The sequence below is a fragment of the Melanotaenia boesemani genome, chromosome 8 (assembly GCF_017639745.1).
Source record: "Melanotaenia boesemani isolate fMelBoe1 chromosome 8, fMelBoe1.pri, whole genome shotgun sequence".
Taxonomy (NCBI): domain Eukaryota; kingdom Metazoa; phylum Chordata; class Actinopteri; order Atheriniformes; family Melanotaeniidae; genus Melanotaenia; species Melanotaenia boesemani.
The window spans coordinates 38101264-38126760 of record NC_055689.1 but is presented as its reverse complement, the minus strand read 5'-3'; the positions used below and the strand labels follow the sequence as shown (position 1 = coordinate 38126760).

Here is a 25497-nt window from a genome sequence, read left to right as displayed (position 1 = left end):
AACGCCACTGATGGGATAACTTTACCTAGCATCCATGCAAACACCACTAATAGGATAACGTTACCTAGCATCCATGTAAACACCACTGATAGGATAACTTTACCTAGCATCCATGCAAACACCACTAATAGGATAACGTTACCTAGCATCCATGCAAACACCACTAATAGGATAACGTAACCTAGCATCCATGTAAACACCACTGATAGGATAACGTTACCTAGCATCCATGCAAACACCACTAATAGGATGGCGTTATCTAGCATTCATGTAAACACCACTGATGGGATAACGTTACCTAGCATCCATGCAAACACAACTAATAGGATAGCGTTATCTAGCATCCATGTAAAAATGTAAACGCCACTGATAGAATAACGTTACCTAGCATCCATGCAAACACCACTAATAGGATGGCGTTATCTAGCATTCATGTAAACACCACTAATAGGATAACGTAACCTAGCATCCATGTAAACACCACTGATAGGATAACGTTACCTAGCATCCATGCAAACACCACTAATAGGATGGCGTTATCTAGCATTCATGTAAACACCACTGATGGGATAACGTTACCTAGCATCCATGCAAACACCACTAATAGGATAACGTTATCTAGCATCCTTGTAAACACCACTGATAGGATAACGTTACCTAGCATCCATGCAAACACCACTAATAGGATAACTTTACCTAGCATCCATGTAAACACCACTGATAGGATAACGTTACCTAGCCTCCATGCAAACACAACTAATAGGATGGCGTTATCTAGCATCCATGTAAAAATGTAAACGCCACTGATAGGATAACGTTATCTAGCATCCATGTAAAAATGTAAACGCCACTGATAGGATAACGTTATCTAGCATCCATGTAAACACAACTGATAGGATAACGTTACGTAGCATCCATGCAAACACCACTAATAGGATAGCGTTATCTAGCATCCATGTGAAAATGTAAACGCCACTGATAGGATAACGTTATCTAGCATCCATGTAAAAATGTAAACGCCACTGGTAGGATAACATTATCTAGCATCCATGTAAAAATGTAAACGCCACTGATAGGATAACTTTACCTAGCATCCATGCAAACACCACTAATAGGATAACGTTACCTAGCATCCATGTAAACACCACTGATAGGACAACTTTACCTAGCATCCATGCAAACACCACTGATAGGATAACGTTACCTAGCATCCATGCAAACACCACTAATAGGATAACGTAACCTAGCATCCATGTAAACACAACTGATAGGATAACGTTACCTAGCATCCATGCAAACACCACTAATAGGATGGCGTTATCTAGCATTCATGTAAACACCACTGATGGGATAACGTTACCTAGCATCCATGCAAACACAACTAATAGGATAGCGTTATCTAGCATCCATGTAAAAATGTAAACGCCATTGATAGAATAACGTTACCTAGCATCCATGCAAACACCACTAATAGGATAACGTTATCTAGCATCCTTGTAAACACCACTGATAGGATAACGTTACCTAGCATCCATGCAAACACCATTAATAGGATAACGTTACCTAGCATCCATGTAAACACCACTGATCGGATAACGTTACCTAGCATCCATGCAAACACCACTAATAGGATGGCGTTATCTAGCATCCATGTAAACACCACTGATGGGATAACGTTACCTAGCATCCATGCAAACACAACTAATAGGATAGCGTTATCTAGCATCCATGTAAAAATGTGAACACCACTGATAGGAGAAAGTTACCTAGCATCCATGTAAAAATGTAAACGCCACTGATAGGATAACGTTATCTAGCATCCATGTAAACACCACTGATAGGATAACTTTACCTAGCATCCATGTAAACACCACTGATAGGATAACTTTACCTAGCATCCATGTAAACACCACTAATAGGATAACGTTACGTAGCATCCATGTAAACACCACTAACAGGATAACGTTCCGTAGCATCCATGTAAACACAACTAATAGGATAGCGTTATCTAGCATCCATGTAAAAATGTGAACGCCACTGATAGGATAACGTTACCTAGCATCCATGTAAAAATGTAAACGCCACTGATAGGATAACGTTATCTAGCATCCATGTAAACACCACTGATAGGATAACTTTACCTAGCATCCATGTAAACACCACTGATAGGATAACTTTACCTAGCATCCATGTAAACACCAGCAATAGGATAACGTTACATAGCATCCATGCAAACACAAGTGATAGGATAACATTATCTAGCATCCCTGTAAACATGCAAACACCACTGATCAGATAACTTTACATGTCTATGTGGATACTAGGTAAAGTTATCCCATCAGTAGGTTTTACATTTTTACACCATTCATATTCATACTTGGTGATCGTAGTTACATGAATGCTAGCACTCAGTCTGAAATGGAGAAAAGCATGGACCTGTTCTCCAAAGCCTGTGGTCTCATTTCGGTCTCACAATCAGCACCAAGAAGACCGAAGGAAGCTGCTGCACATCAAATGGCAGGACAAAGTGCCAGACACTGAAGTCCTGCAGAGGTCTGACATGGAAAGCGTGCACGCCATGCTCAAGCGCGCCCAACTCAGATGGGCAGGCCATGTGTACCGAATGGACGATAAGCGCCTGCCAGAGCGTCTGCTCTATGGTGAACTATGTGGAGGCAAACGTTCTCAGGGCATACCAAAGAAGCGCTTCAAGGACATACTGAAAGCCACCTTGAAGCTGTGTGACATCAGTCCTGACTCCTGGGAGACAGCTGCCCAAGATCGCTCTGCCTGGCACACACTGATCAATCGTGGTGTGTCAGTGTATGAGTCGAGGCGCGTGGAGAAGCAGCAACAGAAACACCAGCAGCAAAAGCAGAGCCAGTGTTGGTTCTCAGGTTCACTCCCCGCCATCCAGTGTTCTTCACTGCAACAGACAGATCCGAGCGAGGATTGGACTGCATAGCACCCACAACACCCAGTGATATGAAGTCCTGGTCCTCTTCACCAGCAAAGGACAAACTTCATTCATACACGGTGACGGTAGCTACATGTGTAGCCACAGTTGTTTACTGTTTAAATGAAAATATCTGTATTTTACTTTCTAGATCTTTAAACCCAAAAGATCACCATGCAGTCACTGCACTGTCACCATTTATCCGGCTCAACTCCAGAAGCCTGAACGGGAGAACTCACCTTGCTAAGGTGTGCTCCATGTGCTGGTCCAGACAGAGGTTTCTGAGAACACAGATTCGGTTGTGGGCCAACATCTGTAGTGTTTCTGCTTTGAGTTGCTTGTGACTGGAGGCTCCTTACAGGTGAGTTACCTGGCTGGTCTCCACTAAACTCTCCATCCAGCTTCAGAACCACCATCATCTGGCTGATGGGGTCTGTGATAGGAACATCTGCAGGAACCAAAATTAAGTGGACCAAATTTACTTCTTTAATGTAAAATCACAAAGCTGCTGGATTAGCCTGTCCCTGTCCTGTCTTCCAGACTAAACTTGTACCTGTCCTGTCTACCAGACTCTGCCCATACCTGTCCCCTCTTACCTGAAGTATTATAGGAAGAGCTCAAGAAAGGGTTCCCGCTGAAGGAAGGAGGGTGAGGGCTGAAGTCAATCCCCAGCAGCTCCTCCGTGTAGGAGGTCCTCACCCTTACCTGCCTGCTCTGCTTCCATTGGCTCGCTGCAACATAGGGTGAAAAGCTAAAGCTGGATTTATTTATTTTCTTGCATTGCGCCTGGGGACGGTAGGGTTGGCACAACTGACGCCGGTGAAATTGTACTCTAGTGTATGGTTACGGCGTTGTGCTGCAGTTTCTCTTCTGTGGTAACCACACAAATTCAGCAAGAAGCTCCAGAAATCTGGAAGAACGTAATCACAAGCCAACCAATCACAAGGGAGCACTTCTGCGTAACCGCGCTACAAGGAGGGGTGCATGTTAGGTTTGGAAGAGGTGCACGTCCAGCCTCCGCAGAGCTTATAGCAGTGATGCCATAACCGACCTTATGCAGACGCCGTGCAAGTATAAATCCAGCTTAAGGTCGTCACTGTACACATATACACACACGTGGGAATCAGACCACTGACATTTCATCAAAGCCTAAAAACCTCCATGATGACCATGATGATGCATGTGACATCACCGCGGCTTTCCCCACCTCCATATCCCACTGTCACAACGGAGAAATGATGGATGTATTGGGCTTAGAATGAATAAAGGTTTAATGCGCTACACCCAATATCAGTCAGACGTTGGTGTTTACCTGGTGTTGGGTGTCATGACTCTAAAAACAACTGATCATTAAATGTTCATGCAGCCATTTTACAACCAGGTGGATTAAAACCTGCGAGTCTACAAACTGTCAGCTGCAACTACACAACCATAAGGATTCACTCTACCATCCAAATAACTGAAAACACATGTTCCAAGCACTCCCAGGACCACAGGTGTATAAAATCCAGCTCCAAGGCATGCAGACTGTTTCTACAAACTTCTGTGAAGGAACGGGTTGCTCTCAGGAGCTCAGTGGATTCTAGCGCAGTACTGTGATTGGATGCCACTGTGCAACAGGTCCAGTCATGAAATTTCCTCCCTCCTAAATATTCCCCAATCAGCTGTCAGTGGAATTATAACAACATGGAAGCAATTGGGAATGACAGCTACTCAGGCACCAAGTGGTCAGCCCCGTAAAATAACTGAGCAGGTCGGCGGATGCTGAGATGCTTGGTGCGCAAAGGTCAACGGTTTTCTGCAAAGCCAATTGCTCCAGACCTCCACACTTCAAGTGGCCTTCAGATCAGCTCTAGAACAGGAGAGAGCTTCATGGATTGGGTTTCCACGGCATCAGCTGCATCCAGGCCGTCATCACCAGAAGCAATGCGACGTGTGGGATGCAGCGGTGTAGAGAACGCCTCTGGACTGGACTCCACTGGACTCTGGATCAGTGGAGACCTGTTCTCTGGAGGGACGATTCATGCTTCACCATCTGGCGTTCTGATGGAACAGTCTGGGTATAGCGGTTGCCTGGACAACGGTACTGCTCTGGCTGCATTGGGCAAAGTGTAAAGTTTGGTGGAGGGGTGGTTAAGGTTTGGGTTTAGGAGGTGGGCTTGGCCCCTTAAGCCTGGAACACACAACGATTTTTTTGATCTTATGAGATTTTTTTATCTGGTTGAGACCTCACGAGTGAAGATAAAAAAATCAGTTTTGATCATACTGTGTATGGTGGCTCCGAAAATGTAATCACAGAACAACACACCCGACGATGCTGTCCCGCAACTCATCTACAATCTAGTCCTCCAAGCCGGACAAACGTCAAAATGTAGAAGAACCATAGTAACAACCAGCAAAGAATGTAGAAGAACCATAGCAACAACCAACAAACAACAAAGAAGAAGCACCATGGCAACAACCGGTAAAAACCGTACAAGAAGAACCATAGCAACAACCGGCAAATAAATGAAGAACCATAGTAACAACAAACAAAAAACGTAGAAGAAGAACCATAGCAACAACCGGCAAATAAATGAAGAGCCATAGTAACAACAAACAAAAAACGTAGAAGAAACATAGCAACAACAGGCAAACAACGAAGAAGAAGAACCATAGCAACAACTGGTAAAAACTGTACACGAAGAAACTTAGTAACAACAAACAAAAAACATAGAAGAAGAAACATAGCAACAACCGGCAAACAACGAAGAAGAAGAACCATAGCAACAACCGGTAAAAAAAAGAACAAGAAGAACCATAGCAACAACCGGCAAATAAATGAAGAAGAAGAACCATGGCAACAACTGGCAAAAGACAAAGAAGAAGAAACATAGTAACAATCAGAAAACACAACACCCAGCATTGAAGAGGACATAGTCTTGGGACTATTGTTAACAGACAAATACAGAAATAAAAAAATAACAGACTGGAGACGACGCGAACACAGACTTTATTTACTTTCTTACTCCCCATCCAGCTCGCTCTCTGATTGGCTACATTCCGTACCACGTCACCATCCACAGAGACACAATGCACAAAGTCATTGGCTTTCCTCAGAAATTGGCTCTGAAATATTGAACATGTTCAATATTTCCGATTGTCGGCCACGACCAGTTTCGGAGCGGATTATCAGGACAAATCAGCTCGTAAGAGCAAATGATAACTGGACAGGGAAATCTCACGATGATTGGGCGATTGCCATCCGAAGTCAGGAAATGGCAATATCAGCCCAAATATCGTTGGGTGTACCAGGCTTTGGTTATAGTGAAAGGAACTCTGAATGTTTCAGCATACCAAGAGATTTTGGACAACTCCATGCTCCTGACTTTGTGGGAACAGTTTGGGAACGGACCTTTCCTGTTCCAACATGATTGAACACCAGAGCACAAAGCAGATCCATGAAGACCTGGATGAGGAGTTTGGTGTGGATGGATCATCTGCTGGTTAAATTCCTTTTTGTTTGTTGATCACAAACCTGCTGCCACAGCCGAGGATACAAATCAGGGAAAAAACGTTAAGATGAAATACTTGTCAGAAATTCTGAATAAGACTGAGATTAAAAATGAGGAGAACCACTGCTGGACCCATGTAACAGACCGGAGGAACACCCAAAATGGTTAATACTCCCACATCTCTGTGCAGGGATGACCTTGTTGCACATTCTCGATAGATAGGAAGTTTACCTTCAATCCAGACAGGAAGTTTACCTTTCGGTCCAGACAGGTAACATGACACAGGCGAGAGAAGGTGGCTCTGAGCAGAGGATGAGGGCGGGAATGAGGAAGGTTTCTGGATACTGCAAGAGGAGAAAAAAAACCTGCATCAGTCTGTGATTACCTGACTCCCAAGGTGACAAAAGGTGAAGTGACACCATGATGTGGTGTTTTTGAAGGAGGCAAGGTGAGCTCATATCAGGCAAGCTCAGGTCAGGTCTGGTGATTTCAGGTCAGGTGAGTCCAGAACAGATGAATTCAGGTCTGCTCAGGTGCTTCAGGTTAGGCGGGGTCCGGTCAGGACAGTTGAGTTCAGTTTAGGTGGTTTCAGGTGAGTTCCGCACTCTGGCATTCCATGAGCGTTTGTGACCTTGCAACATGGTGGCTCCAGGATTCTTACCCATAATACAGTAGGAAAAAAACTGACCTTCCAACAGAGCCCGGCACACCTGTGGAAGGTGGAGCTTGCAGAGGACACCTGGCATACAGAGGTGTGTCCTTTTGGAAAGCTTGTGTCATCTCCGATAGCAGCACTGAAAGACTAGATACTCCCTGACAGGAAGCAACAAACACATTAATTATAATTCACCTTTAATAACACCTTCATTAGATTACAGGAGCCATTTAATGAGCCACACTCATCTGAGCAGGCTCAGTGTTCCTTACATGAGTCCAGTTACTGAGTCCGTCCAAACTTATGTTTCCTGAGGAATCCACCCAGGGACAGGACGGATTGATCACCATGGAGACTGAAGGACAGACGTAACAGCGGGGACGAGATGCCGGGTGGGTTTCATGGAGCCAGATGCACACTGGCATATTATAACGACTTCCTGTGGAGACATGTCCAACAGAACCAGCCAGTATGAGACCGGACTGATCTAACAGAACTGGCCTGATGTCAGATTGAAGCTTCTGAAGGAAACATTTAGGACGAAAGAAGTAAAATAAATGCCATTTATTTGTTTGTGTGTCCTTTGATTACACAAACATCTGGACCTGTGCTTTTTAAAGATGTCATGATAAAGAGGCCCTCCCTGAGATGCCACTTAACCACGGTGGAGGGGTTGCTGCGCCCAGTAGATTCTAGGAGCTAGATTGTCGGGGGCTTTTTGCCCCTAGTAGAGTCACCCATGGCAAACAGGTCTCTAGATGAGGGACCATACTATGCATGGCTCAAATACCCATATGATGCAGTACAACAATGGTTCAGCAAATCCCTTGTCATCATAGGTTACCAGGGGCCCCTCTGGAGCCAGGCCTGGAGGTGGGGCACAAAGGCGACTGTCTGGTGTTCGGGCCGGATGGGGTGGTCGGGGAGGAGGGACGGTACCTGACTGTTGTTGATACTTATGCACCAAATAGCAATTCAGAGTACCCACCCTTTGTGGAGTTCTTGGAGGGGGTGTTGGAAAGCACTCCTTCGGGTGACTCCCTCGTTCTGATAGGGAACTTCAATGCCCACATAGGCAATGACAGCGAGAGCTGGAGGGGCGTGATTGGGAGGAATGGTCCCCATGATCTAAATCCAAGTGTTTTGTTTTTGGACTTCTGTGCTCATCATGGATTGTCCATAACAAACACCATGTTCAGGCATAAGAGTGTTCATATCCACACTTGGCACCAGGACACTAGGCCACAGTTCCATGATCGACTTTGTAGTCGGACAGGCGGTGTGGCTCAGTGCATGTAAAGCGCATTGGGTATCATCACAGGTACAGAAAAGCGCTATATAAATACAGACCATTTATCATTTAATTCCTGTTAATCAATTTTTTAATTTACTTATTTTGTATTCATTTACTTACCAATTTAATTATTTATTCTCTAACTGCTGCCTGTTTACGTAGATTTATAATTTAGCCTTTTCTTTTTAATGAACATTTCATACATATTTTATACTTTTGTTTTGTCACCATCTTCTTTTTAATTTTAACTCCAGCGTTTTCCTCATGGGGGGTTATCCACATCGGGAGTTACCCTGCTCTGACGGCGGGGTCATTGCCATTGTAATAGTCCCTGTCTGGGTGGACGGGCCCTGCGGTAACCTCCGAACTCGTTGGTGGACATCGGCAGTAAGGGATGCCGTCAAGCTAAAGAGGGAGTCCTATCGGGCCTTTTTGACCTGTGGGACCCCAGAGGTAGCTGATGGATATCGGCGGGCTAAGCAGAGCGCAGCTTCGGCGGTCGCTAAGGCAAAAACTCAGGCATTGGAAGAGTTTGGAGAGACCATGGAGAATGACTTTTGGATGACTGTCACGTCCCCTGGCCTCTGGCCTGGACACGTGTATGAGAATGACTGCTGCATATCCTGCAACCCTGCTCCCGGCCTGCGAGACCTCCTTCTTTCCCTCCTGTACGGTGATTGGCTGCCTTCGGTTCCACCTGCTCAAGGGAGACCCACCCCATCCACCTTACAGGACAACTCCACCTCACTGCATCCTCCTCGGCGACCAACCAACGGGAATACCAATCCTTAAAAGGGAGGCGGCGACGATGATCAAGGCAGCTGTGTTCCTCAGGCCCACAGCTCGCCAGTTTGGGACTTGCATTTGTAGTGGCTGGTTGATTTACCCATAGCTGTTTGTAAGAACATTATTCTTCCCTTTAGTTAAGACACCTGAGTGGTTGGTTTAATTGTGATTCTGCGCACGTCCTCTCTTTGTTTTGTGTATTTTGGTTTAACAGACATCTTTTGTTGAGTTAACTGTATGTTAGATTTGGTTTAAGTACATAGCTCCATTTTGAATAGTTGTAAGAGCGATATTTTGGTTTATAGGGAACTTCTTGAGTTAGTTTATTGTTTGGCTTATTGTTTACCTCGATTGAGGACACCCTGAGTTAATTAAGTTTCTTTTGTTGTAATTGATGGCCTTAGATGCCCTGATTTATGTTGAACCCGTTTTTGTTTTGTAAATAAATAATTGTAAATATCATATTTTGTCCTATTATTTTTGTTGATGACCCTATCACCCCTGGTTCTAAAAGGGGTTGTAACAATGACTTCGAGGAGATTCTGGTCCACCATTCAATGGCTCAGGAGGGGATAGCAGTGCTCCGTCAACAATGTGTACAGTGATGATAATAATAATAATAATAATAATAAATTTTTTCAAAGAGCCTTTCAAGACCCCCAAGGAGACTTTACAACATTAAACAAGACAATCAGTAATAAAACAACATACAAAGTGCACTAAGAGAACATAGGAAATACAGAAATGGATGAATGGTAGAACAAACTTGCAGTTTAGTGGTAACAATGAGTAGGCAGGTTTGAACAGGTGAGTTTTAAATCTGGATTTAAAGAGTGTGCTGATGGCTGGTAGCAGAGTTTCAGAGCGACTAAAGGATCCCCATGGCGCTGAGGTGGGCAGGGGCCATAGTCAGATGTATGGAGGAGAAGGATCTAAGGGAGCAAGATGGGTTGGCGATGTGGAGGAGAGGTGAGGTTATGGATGGCCTTGAAGGTATAGAGGAGCAGTTCAAACTGGATACAGTAAAATACTGGTAGCCAGTGGAGTTGCTGTAGGATGGGTGTGATATTGTGATATGAGGGGGTTTTAGTGATGATCTGGGCAGCTGAGTTCTGAACCAGTTGAAGTTTATGGAGGGACTTTTGAGGAAGGCCAAACAGTAGAGTGTTGCTGTAATCGATACGGGACATAACAAGACTGAACAAGGACTGCAGCAGCTTGGGGGGTGAGGGAGGGGCGGATTGGGAATGGGGGCTGCTGACCTCGACTCAGGACGTTGTGAGGCGGTGGAGGGAATCCTTTGAAGACCTCCTCAATCCCACCAACACATCTTCCAATGAGGAAGCAGAGTCTGGGGTAGCTGGTGCTGGCTCTCCTATCTCTGGGGCTGAGGTCGCTGAGGTGGTTAAAAAGCTCCTCGGTGGCAGGGCCCCGGGGGTGGATGAGGTCCACCCAGAGTTCCTTAGAGTTCTGGATGCTCTAGGGCTGTCTTGGCTGACACGCCTCTGCAGCATCGCGTGGACATCGGGGACAGTTCCCCTGGACTGGCAGACTGGGGTGGTGTGCTCCAACTACAGAGGGATCACACTCCTCAGTCTCCCAGGTAAGGTCTATTCAGGGGTGCTGGAGAGGAGGGTCTGTCGGATAGTCGAACCTCGGATTGAGGAGGAGCAGTGTGGTTTTTGTCCAGGTCGTGGAACAGTGGACCAGCTCTACACCCTCTTCAGGGTCTTTGAGGGGGCATGGGAGTTTGCCCAACCAATCTATATGTGCTTTGTGGACTTGGAGAGAAAATTCGACCGTGTCCCCCGGGGACTTCTGTGGGAGGTACTCTGGGGGTATGGAGTGCTGGACCCCCTTGTACGAGCTGTCCAGTCCCTGTACAACCGGTGTCAGAGCTTGGTTGCCAGCAGTAAATCAGATTTGTGTCCGGTGAGGGTTGGACTGCAACTGCAACTTTATTTATAATGCACTTTAAAATCAACAGGTAGTTTAAACAAAGTTCTACAATGTGCACATAACATTTAAAAAAAGTGGCATACAAAAATGGGTAAACGGTCTGTATTTATAGCGCTTTACATCATACAACACATTCACACACTGATGGCGGAAGCTGCCATGCAAGGTGCTAACCACGACCAATCTTGCTCAGGGACACCTCGACATGAGCTCTCCAGGCTGGGATCGAACCACGGCTGCACGACCACATGTCTGAAATATTTGGGAACCAGTCCTAAGCTGAGACTGCCATTAATAATGGCTAAAACTGATGAGCCCACAGTAGAAAAAAGCTCTTTCAACAGGCATGGGGAGCAGCATCATGAGGTGAACCTGAAGGCTTCAGGTGAGCCACCAACTCCTGAACCTGGTGGAAACCAGCCGAGCACACAGAAATAGCTGAGGGGTCAGATGTGGCCTTGCTGAGGCACCTTACCAATGAAAAAGCTGTTCACACATTTTGAAAGAGAGTCTCAATGGACTTAAACAACATGCAAAGTTTGTGACAGAATGGATGATATTAGCAAAATATTTCCATTTACCTTCTGTAACAGTGGACTGATACAATCTCTCAAGACTTAAGAACAGACTTGGAGATAGTCTTTGCATTTCCGCTCAGCCCTGTGGCTCCTCAAGCCTCATAGCATGAGGCGGAGCCAAGGTGTTGAGGGGATCCGGTTTGGTGGCCTCAGGATAGGGTCTCTGCTCTTTGCGGATGACGTGGTTCTGTTGGCTTCATCGGGCCGTGATCTTCAGCTTACTTACTTACTTACTTACTGGAGCGATTCGCAGCCGAGTGTGAAGCCGCTGGGATGAGAATCAGCACCTCCGAGACCATGGTTCTCAGCCGGAAAAGGGTGGAGTGCTCTCTCCGGGTCTGCAATAGGGTCCTGCCCCAAGTGGAGGAGTTTATATATCTCGGGGTCTTGTTCACAAGTGAGGGAAGGATGGAGCGGGAGATGGACAGGCGGATCGGTGCGGCGTCTGCAGTGATGCGGACTCTGCATCAGTCTGTCGTGGTGAAGAAGGAGCTGAGCCAAAAGACAAAGCTCTCGATTTAACGGTCGATCTACGTTCCTACCCTCACCTATGGCCACGAGCTGTGGGTAGTGACCGAAAGAACAAGATCGCGAATACAAGCGGCCAAAATTAGTTTTCTCTGCAGGGTGGCCAGGCTCTCCCTTAGAGATAGGGTGAGAAGCTCGGTGATCCGGGAGGGGCTCAGAATAGAGCAGCTGCTCCTCCACATCGAGAGATGGATGGATGGATGATTTGAAGAGAAATTCAGTTAAAAATATTAAATCAAAGCTATGTACACACGTGTAAATATGAACATGTGCATGTCTTCATGTCTGAACAATACCAGAAAGAAAATGGTGTCCAGTCTGACCTTCATAGAGAACAGGAAGTGTCCCGGCCAGAAACAGCAGCTTCCTTTTCTCTTTGTTTGGAAAACCTGCAGGAGACACAGATCTTATTGATCATTGATCAGCCTCACTGTGATCCAGCAGACAGGAGGTGGTCGAGTCCAGTGTGTTTCTCTGATTGTTTTAGAAACATTAGTCTGAAACCAGCCAAACTCCTTCTGAGACAGACTTCTTCATGTGTGAAGGAGGGCAATGGCAGATCCTTCCTTCCTGCAGACTGGAAACCAGCACAGCTCCCAGTAAACACTCATACACAATAAAAGACAGCACAAAGATTAATCTACATGTTGTAAATAATGAAGAAATTTCTGCTTTGTATGTCTAAATTTCTCTGGTATATAGATTATTCTACATGTTGTAAATAACAAATTTCTACTTTGTATGTCTAAATTCTTCTGGTTTATAGATTATTCTACATGTTGAAAATAACAAATTTCTACTTTTTATGTCTAAATTCTTCTGGTTTATGGATAATTCTACATGTTGTAAGTAACAAATTTCTACTTTTTATGTCTAAATTCTTCTGGTTTATGGATTATTCTACATGTTGTAAGTAACAAATTTCTACGTTTTATGTCTAAATTCTTCTGGTTTATAGGTTAGTCTACATGTTGAAAATAACAAATTTCTGCTAATGTCTAAATTCTTCTGGTTTATGGATTATTCTACATGTTGAAAATAATGACCAAATTTCTGCTTTTTATGTCTAAATTCTTCTGGTTTATGGATTATTCTACATGTTGTAAGTAACAAATTTCTACTTATTATGTCTAAATTCTTATGGTTTATAGGTTATTCTACATGTTGTAAATAACAAATTTCTACTTTTTATGTCTAAATTCTTCTGGTTTATGGATTATTCTACATGTTGTAAATAACAAATTTCTACTTCTTTTGTCCAAATTCTTCTGGTTCATAGGTTATTCTACATGTTGTAAATAACAAATTTCTACTTTTTACTTCTAAATTCTTCTGGTTTATAGATTATTCTACATGTTGAAAATAATGAACAAATTTCTGCTTTTTATGTCTAAATTCTTCTGGTTTATGGATTATTCTACATTTTGAAAATAATGACAAAATTTCTGCTTTTTATGTCTAAATTCTTCTGGTTTATGGATTATTCTACATGTTGAAAATAAGAAATTTCTACTTTTTATGTCTAAATTCTTCTGGTTCATAGGTTATTCTACATGTTGTAAATAACAAATTTCTACTTATGTCTAAATTCTTCTGGTTTATAAGTTATTCTACATGTTGAAAATAACAAATTTCTACTTTTTATGTCTAAATTCTTCTGGTTTATGGATTATTCTACATGTTGAAAATAACAAATTTCTACTTTTTATGTCTAAATTCTTCTGGTTCATAGGTTATTCTACATGTTGAAAATAACAAATTTCTACTTATGTCTAAATTCTTATGGTTTATGGATTATTCTACATGTTGAAAATAACAAATTTCTACTTATGTCTAAATTCTTCTGGTTTATGGATTATTCTACATGTTGTAAGTAACAAATTTCTACTTTTTATGTCTAAATTCTTCTGGTTTATAGATTATTCTACATGTTGTAAATAACAAATTTCTACTTTTTATGTCTAAACTCTTCTGGTTTATAGATTATTCTACATGTTGTAAATAATGAAAAAATTTCTGCTTTTTACATCTAAATTCTTCTGGTTTATAGATTATTCTACATGTTGTAAATAATGAACAAATTTCTGCTTTTTATGTCTAAACTATTCTGGTTTATAGATTATTCTACATGTTGTAAATAATGAACAAATTTCTGCTTTTTACGTCTAAATTCTTCTGGTTTATAGATTATTCTACATGTTGTAAATAACAAATTTCTACTTATGTCTAAATTCTTCTGGTTTACGGATTATTCTACATGTTGAAAATAACAAATTTCTACTTTTTATGTCTAAATTTTTCTGGTTTATAGAATATTCTACATGTTGTAAATAAAATTTCTACTTTTTATGTCTAAACTCTTCTGGTTTATAGATTATTCTACATGTTGTAAATAATGAACAAATTTCTGCTTTTTACGTCTAAATTCTTCTGGTTTATAGATTATTCTACATATTGTAAATAATGAACAAATGTCTGCTGTTTACGTCTAAATTCTTCCGGTTTATGGATTATTCTACATGTTGTAAATAATGAACAAATTTCTGCTTTTAACCTCTAAATTCTTCTGGTTTATAGATTATTCTACATGTTGTAAATAATGAACACATTTCTACTTTGTATTTATAGTTAAACATTAAGTGAAATCTGTCCTGTGGGGGGTTGGGATTACATAAAAGTTAAGAGTAATTTAGATTATACAAAACCCCTTTACCTCAGCTGGCGCGTATTCCCCGTGACTCTGCTGGCACACCTACCCGGTGAAGCGAAGTCTACGTTTACGTGTCTGACACTGACCGACTGGGAACGCTGGTAACTGACTTCTCTGACTTGTTTACACTGGTTTACCACCAACACTGCTGTATGATATTTTTGTTTACCACAAACATCTATGTTGTTTACTTGCAACAGTTTTGTACTCACAGTAAAAATCAACGTAGAGCCGAAGGTCTGAGAACAGGGACCGAGCGGTCTGCAGGTCCTGCAGAGTCTCTCCAGGGTACCGGTATCGACACTGAGGATGAGGAAGCAGTCAGACTCTGTGCTGCTGACGATGCTCCAACTAGCTTCCCATCTGCATAAATGGCTATTCCCCAGAATTCTTGAGAACCCAGACCACATTAGACCAGGTTAGGGTGAAAAACTACAATACTGAGACTCTTCACATCTGGACCGAAACATCCTACAGCGTGCTGATCTGTGAAAACATACAATATGTGCAATATAATGAGTATAAGGTCGACTCTGTGGAAGATCAGTTGTTTTTTATTTAACTCGTCTGTTTTTATTCAGAATTTTATGGTTGAATGTTAATGTTGCTGCTTTTGACTGTTGGGCACTCATAAAGACAGAACGAAAGAACGAAAGAAAGAAAACTTTATACCGGGGTATTCAACTAAAATTTAAAGAGGTCCAGCTAGAGAAAACTTTTGAAGCTAAGGTCTGGGAGATCATAATGACCGTAAAAATATACATATTAGGGTTGTCAAATTATTCAAATTTTAATCAGATTAATCACAGCCTTCAAATTAATTAATCATGATTAATCCCCATTTTAAGGCTGAAATCTGCCCGTTTTTACTGCCTCATATCACCAGAGCGAGTCGATGCTACAAATATTTCCTGTTAACTGAGCTTCTCTTGGGTAAACGTCAGATGTCCAAGGGTCAGTAAACGCAGCATGTAGTGTACTTCTATATGTTGTTCTAGACCAGTGGTCACCAGACTACGGCCCCCGGGCCGACTCCGGCCCGCCACCCCTTTTTGACCGGCCCCCAGCTGATATTTATAAAAAAATAAATCATAAAAATGAACTGTTTACATTTGACGAATTTCCCATGCCTGTCATGCCTGAGATAGCAGCATCAGTTGGCAGACAGCGCATGCGCAGGTAACTGTCAGCGTTGAAGACGTCAAAATGGCTAGTGTTAAACGAAAAGTTGACAGAGAGTGCAGAGTTTTTAAAGAACAATGGACTACCGATTATTTTTTCGTTCCGTGTAAGGACCGTGCAGTTTGTATTATATGTAAAGAAAGCGTGGCTGTGTTTAAAGAATACAATCTGCGTCGTCACCACGAAACACGCCACAAAGAATATGCTAGCTTGCGAGGGCAAGCCAGAGAAGACAGGATTCGGAGGATGAGAGGCGGGTTGGCGGCTCAACAGAACGTATTACTTCGCCAAACCGAGATCAACCGGGCTGCTGTCCGAGCAAGCTACAAGGTAGCTCACTTACTAGCTACCCATGGAAAGCCGTTTATTGGTGGGGAATTTGTTAAGGAGTGTATCCTTGCTGTGGTCGAGGAAATGTGTCCCGACAAAAAGGATGCGCTCAACGCGGTGAGTCTCTCAGCAACTACTATTACCAGGCGAATTGAAGACTTAGGAAACAACGTTTATGACCAGCTGAATGAGAAAGTGTCACAGTTTGAGTTTTTTGCTTTGGCTATGGATGAGAGCAATGACGTGCAGGACACCGCACAACTGCTCATTTTTATCCGCGGGGTTAGCGCGAGTTTTGAAGTGTCCGAGGAGCTGGCAGCTCTTAAAAGTCTCAAAGGTACTACGACAGGAGAGAATATTTTTGAACAAGTGTGCAAAACAGTAGAAGAATTGGGTCTAAACTGGTCCAGATTGTTCAGCATCACTACGGATGGAGCACCCAGCATGGTTGGCACATCGAGGGGGCTAGTAGGGCGCTTGAACAGCGTATTTGAGGAACGAGGTCTCACCCCCCCACTACAAGTCCACTGTCTGATTCACCAGCAAGCACTATGCTGCAAAGTTCTTAAGTGGGCCTCTGTGATGAAGGTGGTTGTGCACTGTGTCAACTACATCAGAAAAAATGGGCTGAAACACAGACAGTTCCAGGCCTTTCTGTTAGAGCTGGAGTCTGCCTACGAGGATGTGCTGTACTACACAGAAGTCCGATGGCTAAGCCGAGGCAGAGTGTTGCGCCGTTTTTACGATCTGCTACCCGAAATTAACACTTTCCTCCAGTCTAAAGGTGAAATGGTACGAGAGCTGACCGAGCCAGAATGGAAATGGGACCTCGCGTTTTTAACTGATGTCACTGAAATGTTGAACCACCTTAACATGCAGCTGCAAGGCAAAGGGAAGCTAATCAGTCACATGTATTCTCATATCAAAGCGTTCGAGGTCAAACTAGAGCTGCTTGTGCGCCAGATCCAAAAGCTGGATTTCACGCACCTCCCTGCCACTCAGAGCTACTGCGCAGAGAAACCAGCTGTCCCGTTCCGGTCGAAAAGTGCAAGGATGCCCTGGAAATGCTGCAGGAAGAGTTCAGAGCCCGGTTCTGTGAGCTTCATGTCAATGGGAAAGGAATATGTTTGTTCCAGAACCCGTTTGCTGCCGACATAAGTGATGCCCTTCCCGTTCTTCAGTTTGAACTAGCCGAGTTACAGAACTGTGACATACTTAAAGATGCATTCCAGCCTGACAGTCTCACTGAGTTCTACGCTGGGCTTCCAGAGGAAACCTACCCAAACATCAAACAGCATGCAATGAAGATGGTGACAGTTTTTGGCAGCACTTACATCTGTGAGCAAACCTTTTCCCGCATGAAGCAAACCAAGAATGCAACAAGAAACAGACTCTCAGATGAACACTTGCATCAGACCTTGAGACTGGCTACCACTGGACTGCAACCTGACATTGAACTTCTCACCAGCATGAAGCAAGCGCACAGTTCACACTGATATGGTGAGCACACAGATTTTAACACTGTTTTATTTATGAATGCTCTTTTAATTTGTTACATATTTTGTAAAATTCTGACACAGAGAAAAGCAGACAGTAGCAAGTCTTGTCATTTACTGAGAAGGTGCTTCTTGTGTTTATTCTGTTCAGTCTGTCATTCATCCAAGCTAGAGCTCCAGAATGCACCGTGAGTGTGAAGAGAGTAGAGTGCTGCAGCTGATCCCATCCCAAAGACAGCACAATTCATCAACAAGTACAAATCCAGCTCACCTTCATAAATTACTTACTTTGATTACCATTATTCTGTGCTTTAGTTTTAATTTGTAAACACATGTACTGTTCATAGACCAGTAGGCTGGTTAGTTATTCAATTGCTCACATTATTATTTTAATCTTATTTTAATTTATTTATATTAATAGGCCTATTTGTTTGACCTTTATTAAATGCTGCGCAAAATTATTGTTTGTTAATTTCAACAGGCCTACCTACAATATACTTTGTACTTTTTCACTTTTGCCATTGTCAATCACCTCGACTAGGCAGATGTTTCTTATTTTGACAGCTTTGATGTTATTCTTATTAGAAAGTAAATAAATGGAATATCTGTGGTATTTCAAATCAAAACAAAGTGTGAAGACCTCAATTACTACTTTTAGAAAACACCAGTAAAGATAAACCAATAAACATCAAACCACTGCAATCTACTCCAGAATGAGCCACAGACATTGCCACTAGTCATCAATACTTGATTCCTTCAGTGGTTCTGGAACTGCATCCATTGAGGATCTTTGGTAGAAATTATGGTCTAATTTCCAGCATTTTAAAATAATAATAATCCCATTGGCCTGCTGGTGGTCATTCTGGTCTGGGTCATACAATTTTACGTTACAGCTGAGGTGGGACTGGCCCCCCATCATCATCCGGAACCATAATGTGGCCCCCAGGAAAAAAAGTTTGATTACCCCTGTTCTAGACCATCTCTACCATGTTCTAGATCAGGGCTATTCAATTCGGTCCTACGAGGGCCACAATCCAGCAGGTTTTCCATGTATCCCTGCTTCAACACACCTGACTCAAATTAATTAGTCATTGTTCAGAACTTGATTGGCTGTTAGATCCATTTAATTTGAGAATTTGAGATCCTGCCAACAACAAGACTTTGGGGTAAATATGTGACGGTGTGAACATGACCTGCTAGTTTCCTCCTTCTCAGCTGATTCATAAACACACGCAGCAAGAGAGAAAAGCCGATCAGCTGATCACCGACAGCCGCCATGATTCACGGAGCAACATGAGACGAGAAGGAGGAAGCAGCTGCTGCACAAACAGAGAGACCAGAGATCCTCTAGAGCCGCCATGTTGCTGTAGGATGAGTTACAAAATAAAAAATATGGAGGCAAGTGCAGGTGTGGAACACTCTCACCGGGAAAAGTGTGTGTGTTAACACACCCTCATTCTCCACAGAGACCACGTCCATGTTGGCCCATTAATGCTGAGGTTATTCTCAAATCCATCCATAGATCCAGCCGGCTGGTCTTTAACATCTGGCCTCTCCACGTCCCGCCCTCATAGCGGAGAAATGGAGGATATCTGTTGTTATTACTGCTGTCTACCTCCCACCAGACGTTCATGTTAACACAGCACTCTCTCTGCTCTTACACACCATCAATGAACACCTGAGGGCTCATCCGAATGGTGTTCACATTAAAGCAGGCGAGTTTAACAAAGCCATCCTACTATCTGTATTGTCAAACTTTCACCAATACGTCAGCTGCCCAACTGGAGGAGAAAATACTCTGGATCATGTCTACTCTAACATCAAACATGCATACAGAACCACCCCCCTCCCCCACCTGGGCCTGTCCGACCACCTCTCTCTGCTTCTCACCCCAGCTTACATCCCCCACTGCCGACAAACAAAGCCCACAAAAAGGACTGTCACCATCTGGCCTGAGGAGGCCCTCCCCCGACTTCAAGACTGCTTCGAAGCCACCCAGTGGGAGGCCTTCCACTATGAGGCCCTGGCTGCTTTCACAGAAACTTTACTGGACTACATCAATACTACATGAATAAGACCATCCGGACATACCCAAACGGGAAACCCTGGATGACGAACCAGGTCCGTACACTCCTCAGAGCCCGGGACACAGCGTTCAGGTCAGGCAACGGTACTCTCTACAGTGCTGCCCACGCTGACTTGAGAAGAGGCATCAGGGAGGCCAAAGCCAGCTATAACAGGTCAGTGGAGGCTCAGGTGTGGCAGGGTAGCTATAACAGGTCAGTGGAGGCTCAGGTGTGGCAGGGTAGCTATAACAGGTCAGTGGAGGCTCAGGTGTGGCAGGGTAGCTATAACAGGTCAGTGGAGGCTCAGGTGTGGCAGGGTATCAAGACCATTACCAGCTTCAAAGGCTGTGCCGTGACAACAGGCGACTCAGACGCAGGGCTTGCAGAAGACCTGAACAGCTGAACGTTTTGAGTCTCCAACACAGCTCCCCGCCACATCGTTGCAGCCCCCTCCAGCTTCTAGCGTCCCCCCACTGATCCTGGAGGTAGAGGAGGTCCCACGTGCACTCCTTTCTGTTAATACAAGGAAAGCAACTGGTTCGGATGGAGTACCTGGGAAAGTGCTGAAGGCTTGTGCTCTCCAGCTCTCCCAGGTCTTCACTAACATATTCAACCTGTCTCTGGCCCAAGCTGTAACCCCAACCTGCCTGAAGTCTGCAACCATCATACCCGGTTCATCCGGGTGGTCTCTGTAATGCCAGGGCCAAAGCATCGCAGAGGTCCGAGACCGTCTCAGAGGCCGGAGACCGTTGCAGCACATGGCAGTTGGAACCGGCTCATGAGCCATTCACTAAGTCTTGCTGGTCTCTGAAAACCCGGTCCCTCCGGAGTCTGGCTCCATATGGTCCAGCAGAGCCAGATCAGCCGTTGTACGTCTTTGGGGATCCAACCATCAGTTTTCTGAACAGCTACAGGAGGAAACACCTGACTGTAGCCTGTTTCCATGGTGACCATGTTATGTAATAGTAATGATTAATAATGCGTCTGGGACCTGCTGGCAGCAGAACGTCGCCTTATTCAGCCTGGATGGAGGTTTTGTTCCACAATGACAACATGTTTAACTGGTGGAGGTTCTTATTAATTATTTATAATTATTAATAAAATAAACATCTGTCTTGTAAATCCTGATGTTTGGTTGTGAGCATGCGCCACTAGCAGAACTAACATCAAACATGCCTCTTTGTTCCTCTTGGCTGTCTCACATTTTAATCATGTCTTTGGTTTTGTTAATGCATTTTCACGAATAGAATAAAGGTTTCACAAACCAGAAACAGTCTTTTAATGAATCAGCACGCTGTAGGATCTTTGGGTCCAGATGTGAAGAGTCTCAGTATTGTAGTTTTTCACCGGACCTGGTCTAATGTGGTCTAAGTTCTCAAACACTCAGTGGAACATGGTGAATTGGAAGCTAACTTGCTGTTAGCGGCTAGGAGCGACACATTCAAACATCTTCATCTCAAGTTGTGCAGAAATACAAATGTGTAGCTTCTCCTCCGTGTAAATTCACAGATAAAATCTTTATTGTGTGTTTAGTCTGTGAACACGGATTCTTCACCATGATCAGAAATACATGGCAGGGTCTCTGACGTCACCCAAGGAGGAGAAGATGGTCCATTCCACAAGCTGCGCATGGTGGTGCTGGACTAACTACAGGCGCTGGACTAACTACAGTCGCTGGACTAACTACAGGCGCGCTGGACTAACTACAGGCGCTGAACTACAGGCGCTCTGGACTAACTACAGGCACGCTGGACTAACTACAGGTGCGCTGGACTAAGTACAGGCACGCTGGACTAACTACAGTCGCTGGACTAACTACAGGTGCGCTGGACTAACTACAGGCGCGCTGGACTAACTACAAGCGCTGGACTACAGGCACGCTGGACTAACTACAGGCACGCTGGACTAACTACAGGCACGCTGGACTAACTACAGGCGCTGGACTACAGGTGCTGGACTAACTACAGGCGCTGGACTAACTACAGGTGCTGGACTACAGGTGCTGGACTAACTACAGGCGCTGGACTACAGGTGCTGGACTAACTACAGGCGCGCTGGACTAACTACAGGCGCGCTGGACTAACTACAGGCGCTGGACTACAGGTGCTGGACTAACTACAGGCACGCTGGACTAACTACAGGCGCTGGACTAACTACAGGCGCTGGACTACAGGTGCTGGACTAACTACAGGCGCGCTGGACTACAGGCGCTGGACTAACTATACGCCATCGTTTGCAGGACGGCTGGCTATCGTCACTAATTTCCTAAATTCCTGGGACGCTATGGTGCTATTCAAACACTGTTCACCACTGGTGGAGTTTATGACCGTGAGGTCCGGTCCTTTCCATCCGCCTAGGGAGTTTACCACGATCCTGCTAGTTGCAGTTTACATCCTCCCACCAACACCGGCAGTGATGGGAGAGCAGCCTTAATGAACTATACCAGGCCATCAGCGAACAGCAGACAGCTTCATCATCCTCGCTGGAGATGAAATCATGCTGATCCCAACACTCTCCTTCCAAAATTTCACCTGCACGTTGATTTCCCCACAAGGGGAGACAATATTCTGGACCTGGTCTACATGTAACACAAAGGGTCATACAAAGCCACCCCTCCCCCAGATCGGACTCTCTGATCACCTCGCTGTTATGCTAATGTTAGCATAGAGTGAAAGTCACCAAACCAGCAGAAGCAGGTCAGAGTGGCCAGAGGAGGCTTCCTCTGCTCTTCAAGACTGCTTTGACACAACAGACTGGGAAGTGTTGAAGCAGGCAGCCATTTACAGCAACCATCCAGACACAGAGGAGCACACAGACACTACATCCTACATCACCAAGAGCATCATCACATGGGCTAACCGGAAGCCATGGCTGACAGGAGACGTCCACAGGCTGCTGAGGCCCAGAGACAACGCCTTCAGAGCCGGGACGAGTCTGTCCTGAGTCTGTCCCGGGCATCAGGAAAGGAAGACACAGAGGAAAACCTCCCACTTCAAAGACAGCAGAGACGTACAGAGCCGATGGCATCGACCAGACCACGACCAGACCACGCCCAGACCTCGACCAGACCTCGACAAGACCTCGACCAGACCTCGACCAGACCACGACCAGACCTCGACCAGACCTCGACCACACTAACGACCAGACCACGACCAGACCACGACCAGACCTCGACCAGACCCCGACCAGACCACGACCAGACCACGACCAAACCTCGACCACACTAACGACCAGACCACGACCAGACCTCGACCAGACCTCGACAAGACCACGACCAGACATCGACAAGACCACGACCAGACCACGACCAGACCACGACCAAACCTCGACCAGACCTCGACCAGACCTCGAGCAGACCACAACCAGACCTCGAGCAGACCACAACCAGACCTCGACCAGACCACGACCAGACCTCGACCAGACCTCGACCAGACATCGACAAGACCACGACCAGACCTCGACCAGACCTCGACCAGACCCCGACCAAACCTCGACCAGACCTCGACCACACTAACGACCAGACCCCGACCAGACCTCGACCACACTAACGACCAGACCCCGACCACACCCCGACCAGACCTCGACCAGACCTCGAGCAGACCACAACCAGACCTCGAGCAGACCACAACCAGACCTCGACCAGACCTCGACCAGACATCGACAAGACCTCGACCAGACCTCGACCAGACCCCGACCAAACCTCGACCAGACCTCGACCACACTAACGACCAGACCCCGACCAGACCTCGACCAGACCCCGACCAGACCACGACCAGACCCCGACCAGACCCCGACCAGACCACGACCAGACCTCGAGCAGACCACAACCAGACCACGACCAGACCTCGACCAGACTCTGAGCCTGTCTGCACCAGCGTGAAGAGGACCCTCCCCGCCATCAACACCCGGAAGGCAGCAGGTCCAGACAGCACCCCTGGCCGTGTGCTGAAGGACTGCACAGAGGAGCTGAAAGAGGAGGAGCAGCAGGAGGAGCATCTCCTCCCCCTCCTTCTTCACCTCCTCCTGCTGCTCCGCCATCTACTTCTGCTCCTCCTCCTGCTGCTTCTCATCCATTTGCTCCTTTTGCTCCTCCTTCTTCACAAGGAGAGGGAGAAGGAGCTGGAGGAGCAGGAGGTGAAGGAGGAGGAGCAGAGCTGAAAGTTTCCGGCCGGCACCACGTGGGTGGAGGAGACTCTTAATGATCTCACGTGGACTGTTGTCCAGCAACTCTGACCAATCAGAGAGCAGTGTGGGGTGACGCAGCTCTGCTCTCTGATTGGTCAGCGTGTGCTCATGCCAGTGGGTGGAGGAGAAAGGACCTGACGGAGATCAACACAATATCAGTAAGTTAAAGGTGAATTAAAGCCGTGTAAAGAGCAGGCTGGTGGTGTTCTGGATCTAGCAACCAGGCTGGTGGAGCGACTTGATTATCTAACAGGGGGTGTTGTAGTCCTGCTGGCTCCGACTGAACCAGGACACGTTCTGGTTTACATGTTGGACAGGAGCTTGTGAAGCTGGTTAAGTCTCGCCGTGCAGACGCATTTAAATTTGTTTTTAAAAAGTAGGAAAGACTTTTTGAAGTCAAGTCTGGTGATGCCTTGCAAAACATCTCAGTGTTACCACACGAGACGTCATTAGATGGAAAACTCTGGTGGTTTTCCGCATCGGTCGGTACTAAATGTCAGATATCGTGATCGGAAGTGTATCCTGTGTCCTCAGTCCATCTATTATTTATATGTGAGAAGCTGGCCGTCCCTACTCAGGAATCCATCAGCAAAGATCCGGAACAAACTTCTGAGAGGGTGGATGGGGCTGGCTGGGACCTGTGCTTGTAGATGAGGCGTCAAAGGGCTGTCGGTGGAAAGCAGAGCATTTTATTTAAATGGCCTTTCTAAATGTTGGAATAAAAGCAGCTGGACACCAGCTGATCCATGACCTCGCGACTCTGGGAAATTCATCATGAACAAACCGTGATCATAAACTACAGTTTATATTCGTCATCTTCAAAGTTGTGACTTCTGACAGACTAAATACACAATAAACATGTATGTGTGATTTTACATGGAGGACTGAAGAATTTGTATTTGAGCACAACTTCAGAAAAAACTGCGCGGAGGTGTTAGCATGTAGTCGCCTGAGCTAACGCCTGTTAACGGGCTTTCAGCATGTATTTGACAGCAGGTCAGCTCACACCGACACGTTTTCTGATTAACTACTTCGGGTTGGGGCTGAAAGTTGAGCTGAAGCTCTGTTCTCACCTCCGTTAAAGTGCGCAGCTCCGCGTCTTCTCCAACTCTCGCCATTATGGTCAGAAAGTCTCCTCAAAGACTTCAAACTACCTGGAAGGCATACTAACAGCTGGTTAGCTGCTTCTTCTTCTTCTGCTGCTGCTGCTGCTTCTTCTTCTTCTTCTTCTTCTTCTGTTTGGCAAACAGCTACGTGATGCATTACCGCCACCACGCG

The 25497-nt window shown here is 45.2% G+C and overlaps 1 protein-coding gene across 3 annotated transcripts in view; it reads right to left on the bottom strand.

Annotated features, from left to right (window-relative positions):
- Positions 1-25430, bottom strand: part of LOC121644220 (E3 ubiquitin-protein ligase RNF31-like) — a 57411-nt gene extending 31981 nt beyond the window's left edge. Inside the window, exons 1-8 of one of the 3 annotated variants that reach the window (XM_041992029.1) lie at positions 25293-25430; positions 15173-15446; positions 12574-12639; positions 7378-7544; positions 7139-7263; positions 6682-6794; positions 3553-3687; positions 3196-3404 (exon numbers count right to left, since the gene is read on the bottom strand). In XM_041992029.1, coding sequence (XP_041847963.1) covers positions 3196-3404; positions 3553-3687; positions 6682-6794; positions 7139-7263; positions 7378-7530 — 735 coding nt within the window. In that variant the 5' untranslated portion in view covers positions 7531-7544; positions 12574-12639; positions 15173-15446; positions 25293-25430. Of the gene's footprint in view, positions 1-3195; positions 3405-3552; positions 3688-6681; positions 6795-7138; positions 7264-7377; positions 7545-12546; positions 12640-15172; positions 15447-25292 lie in introns of all 3 variants that reach the window. The other 2 variants (XM_041992026.1, XM_041992028.1) reach the window with 2 other exon arrangements.
- Positions 25431-25497: the final 67 nt, after the last annotated feature.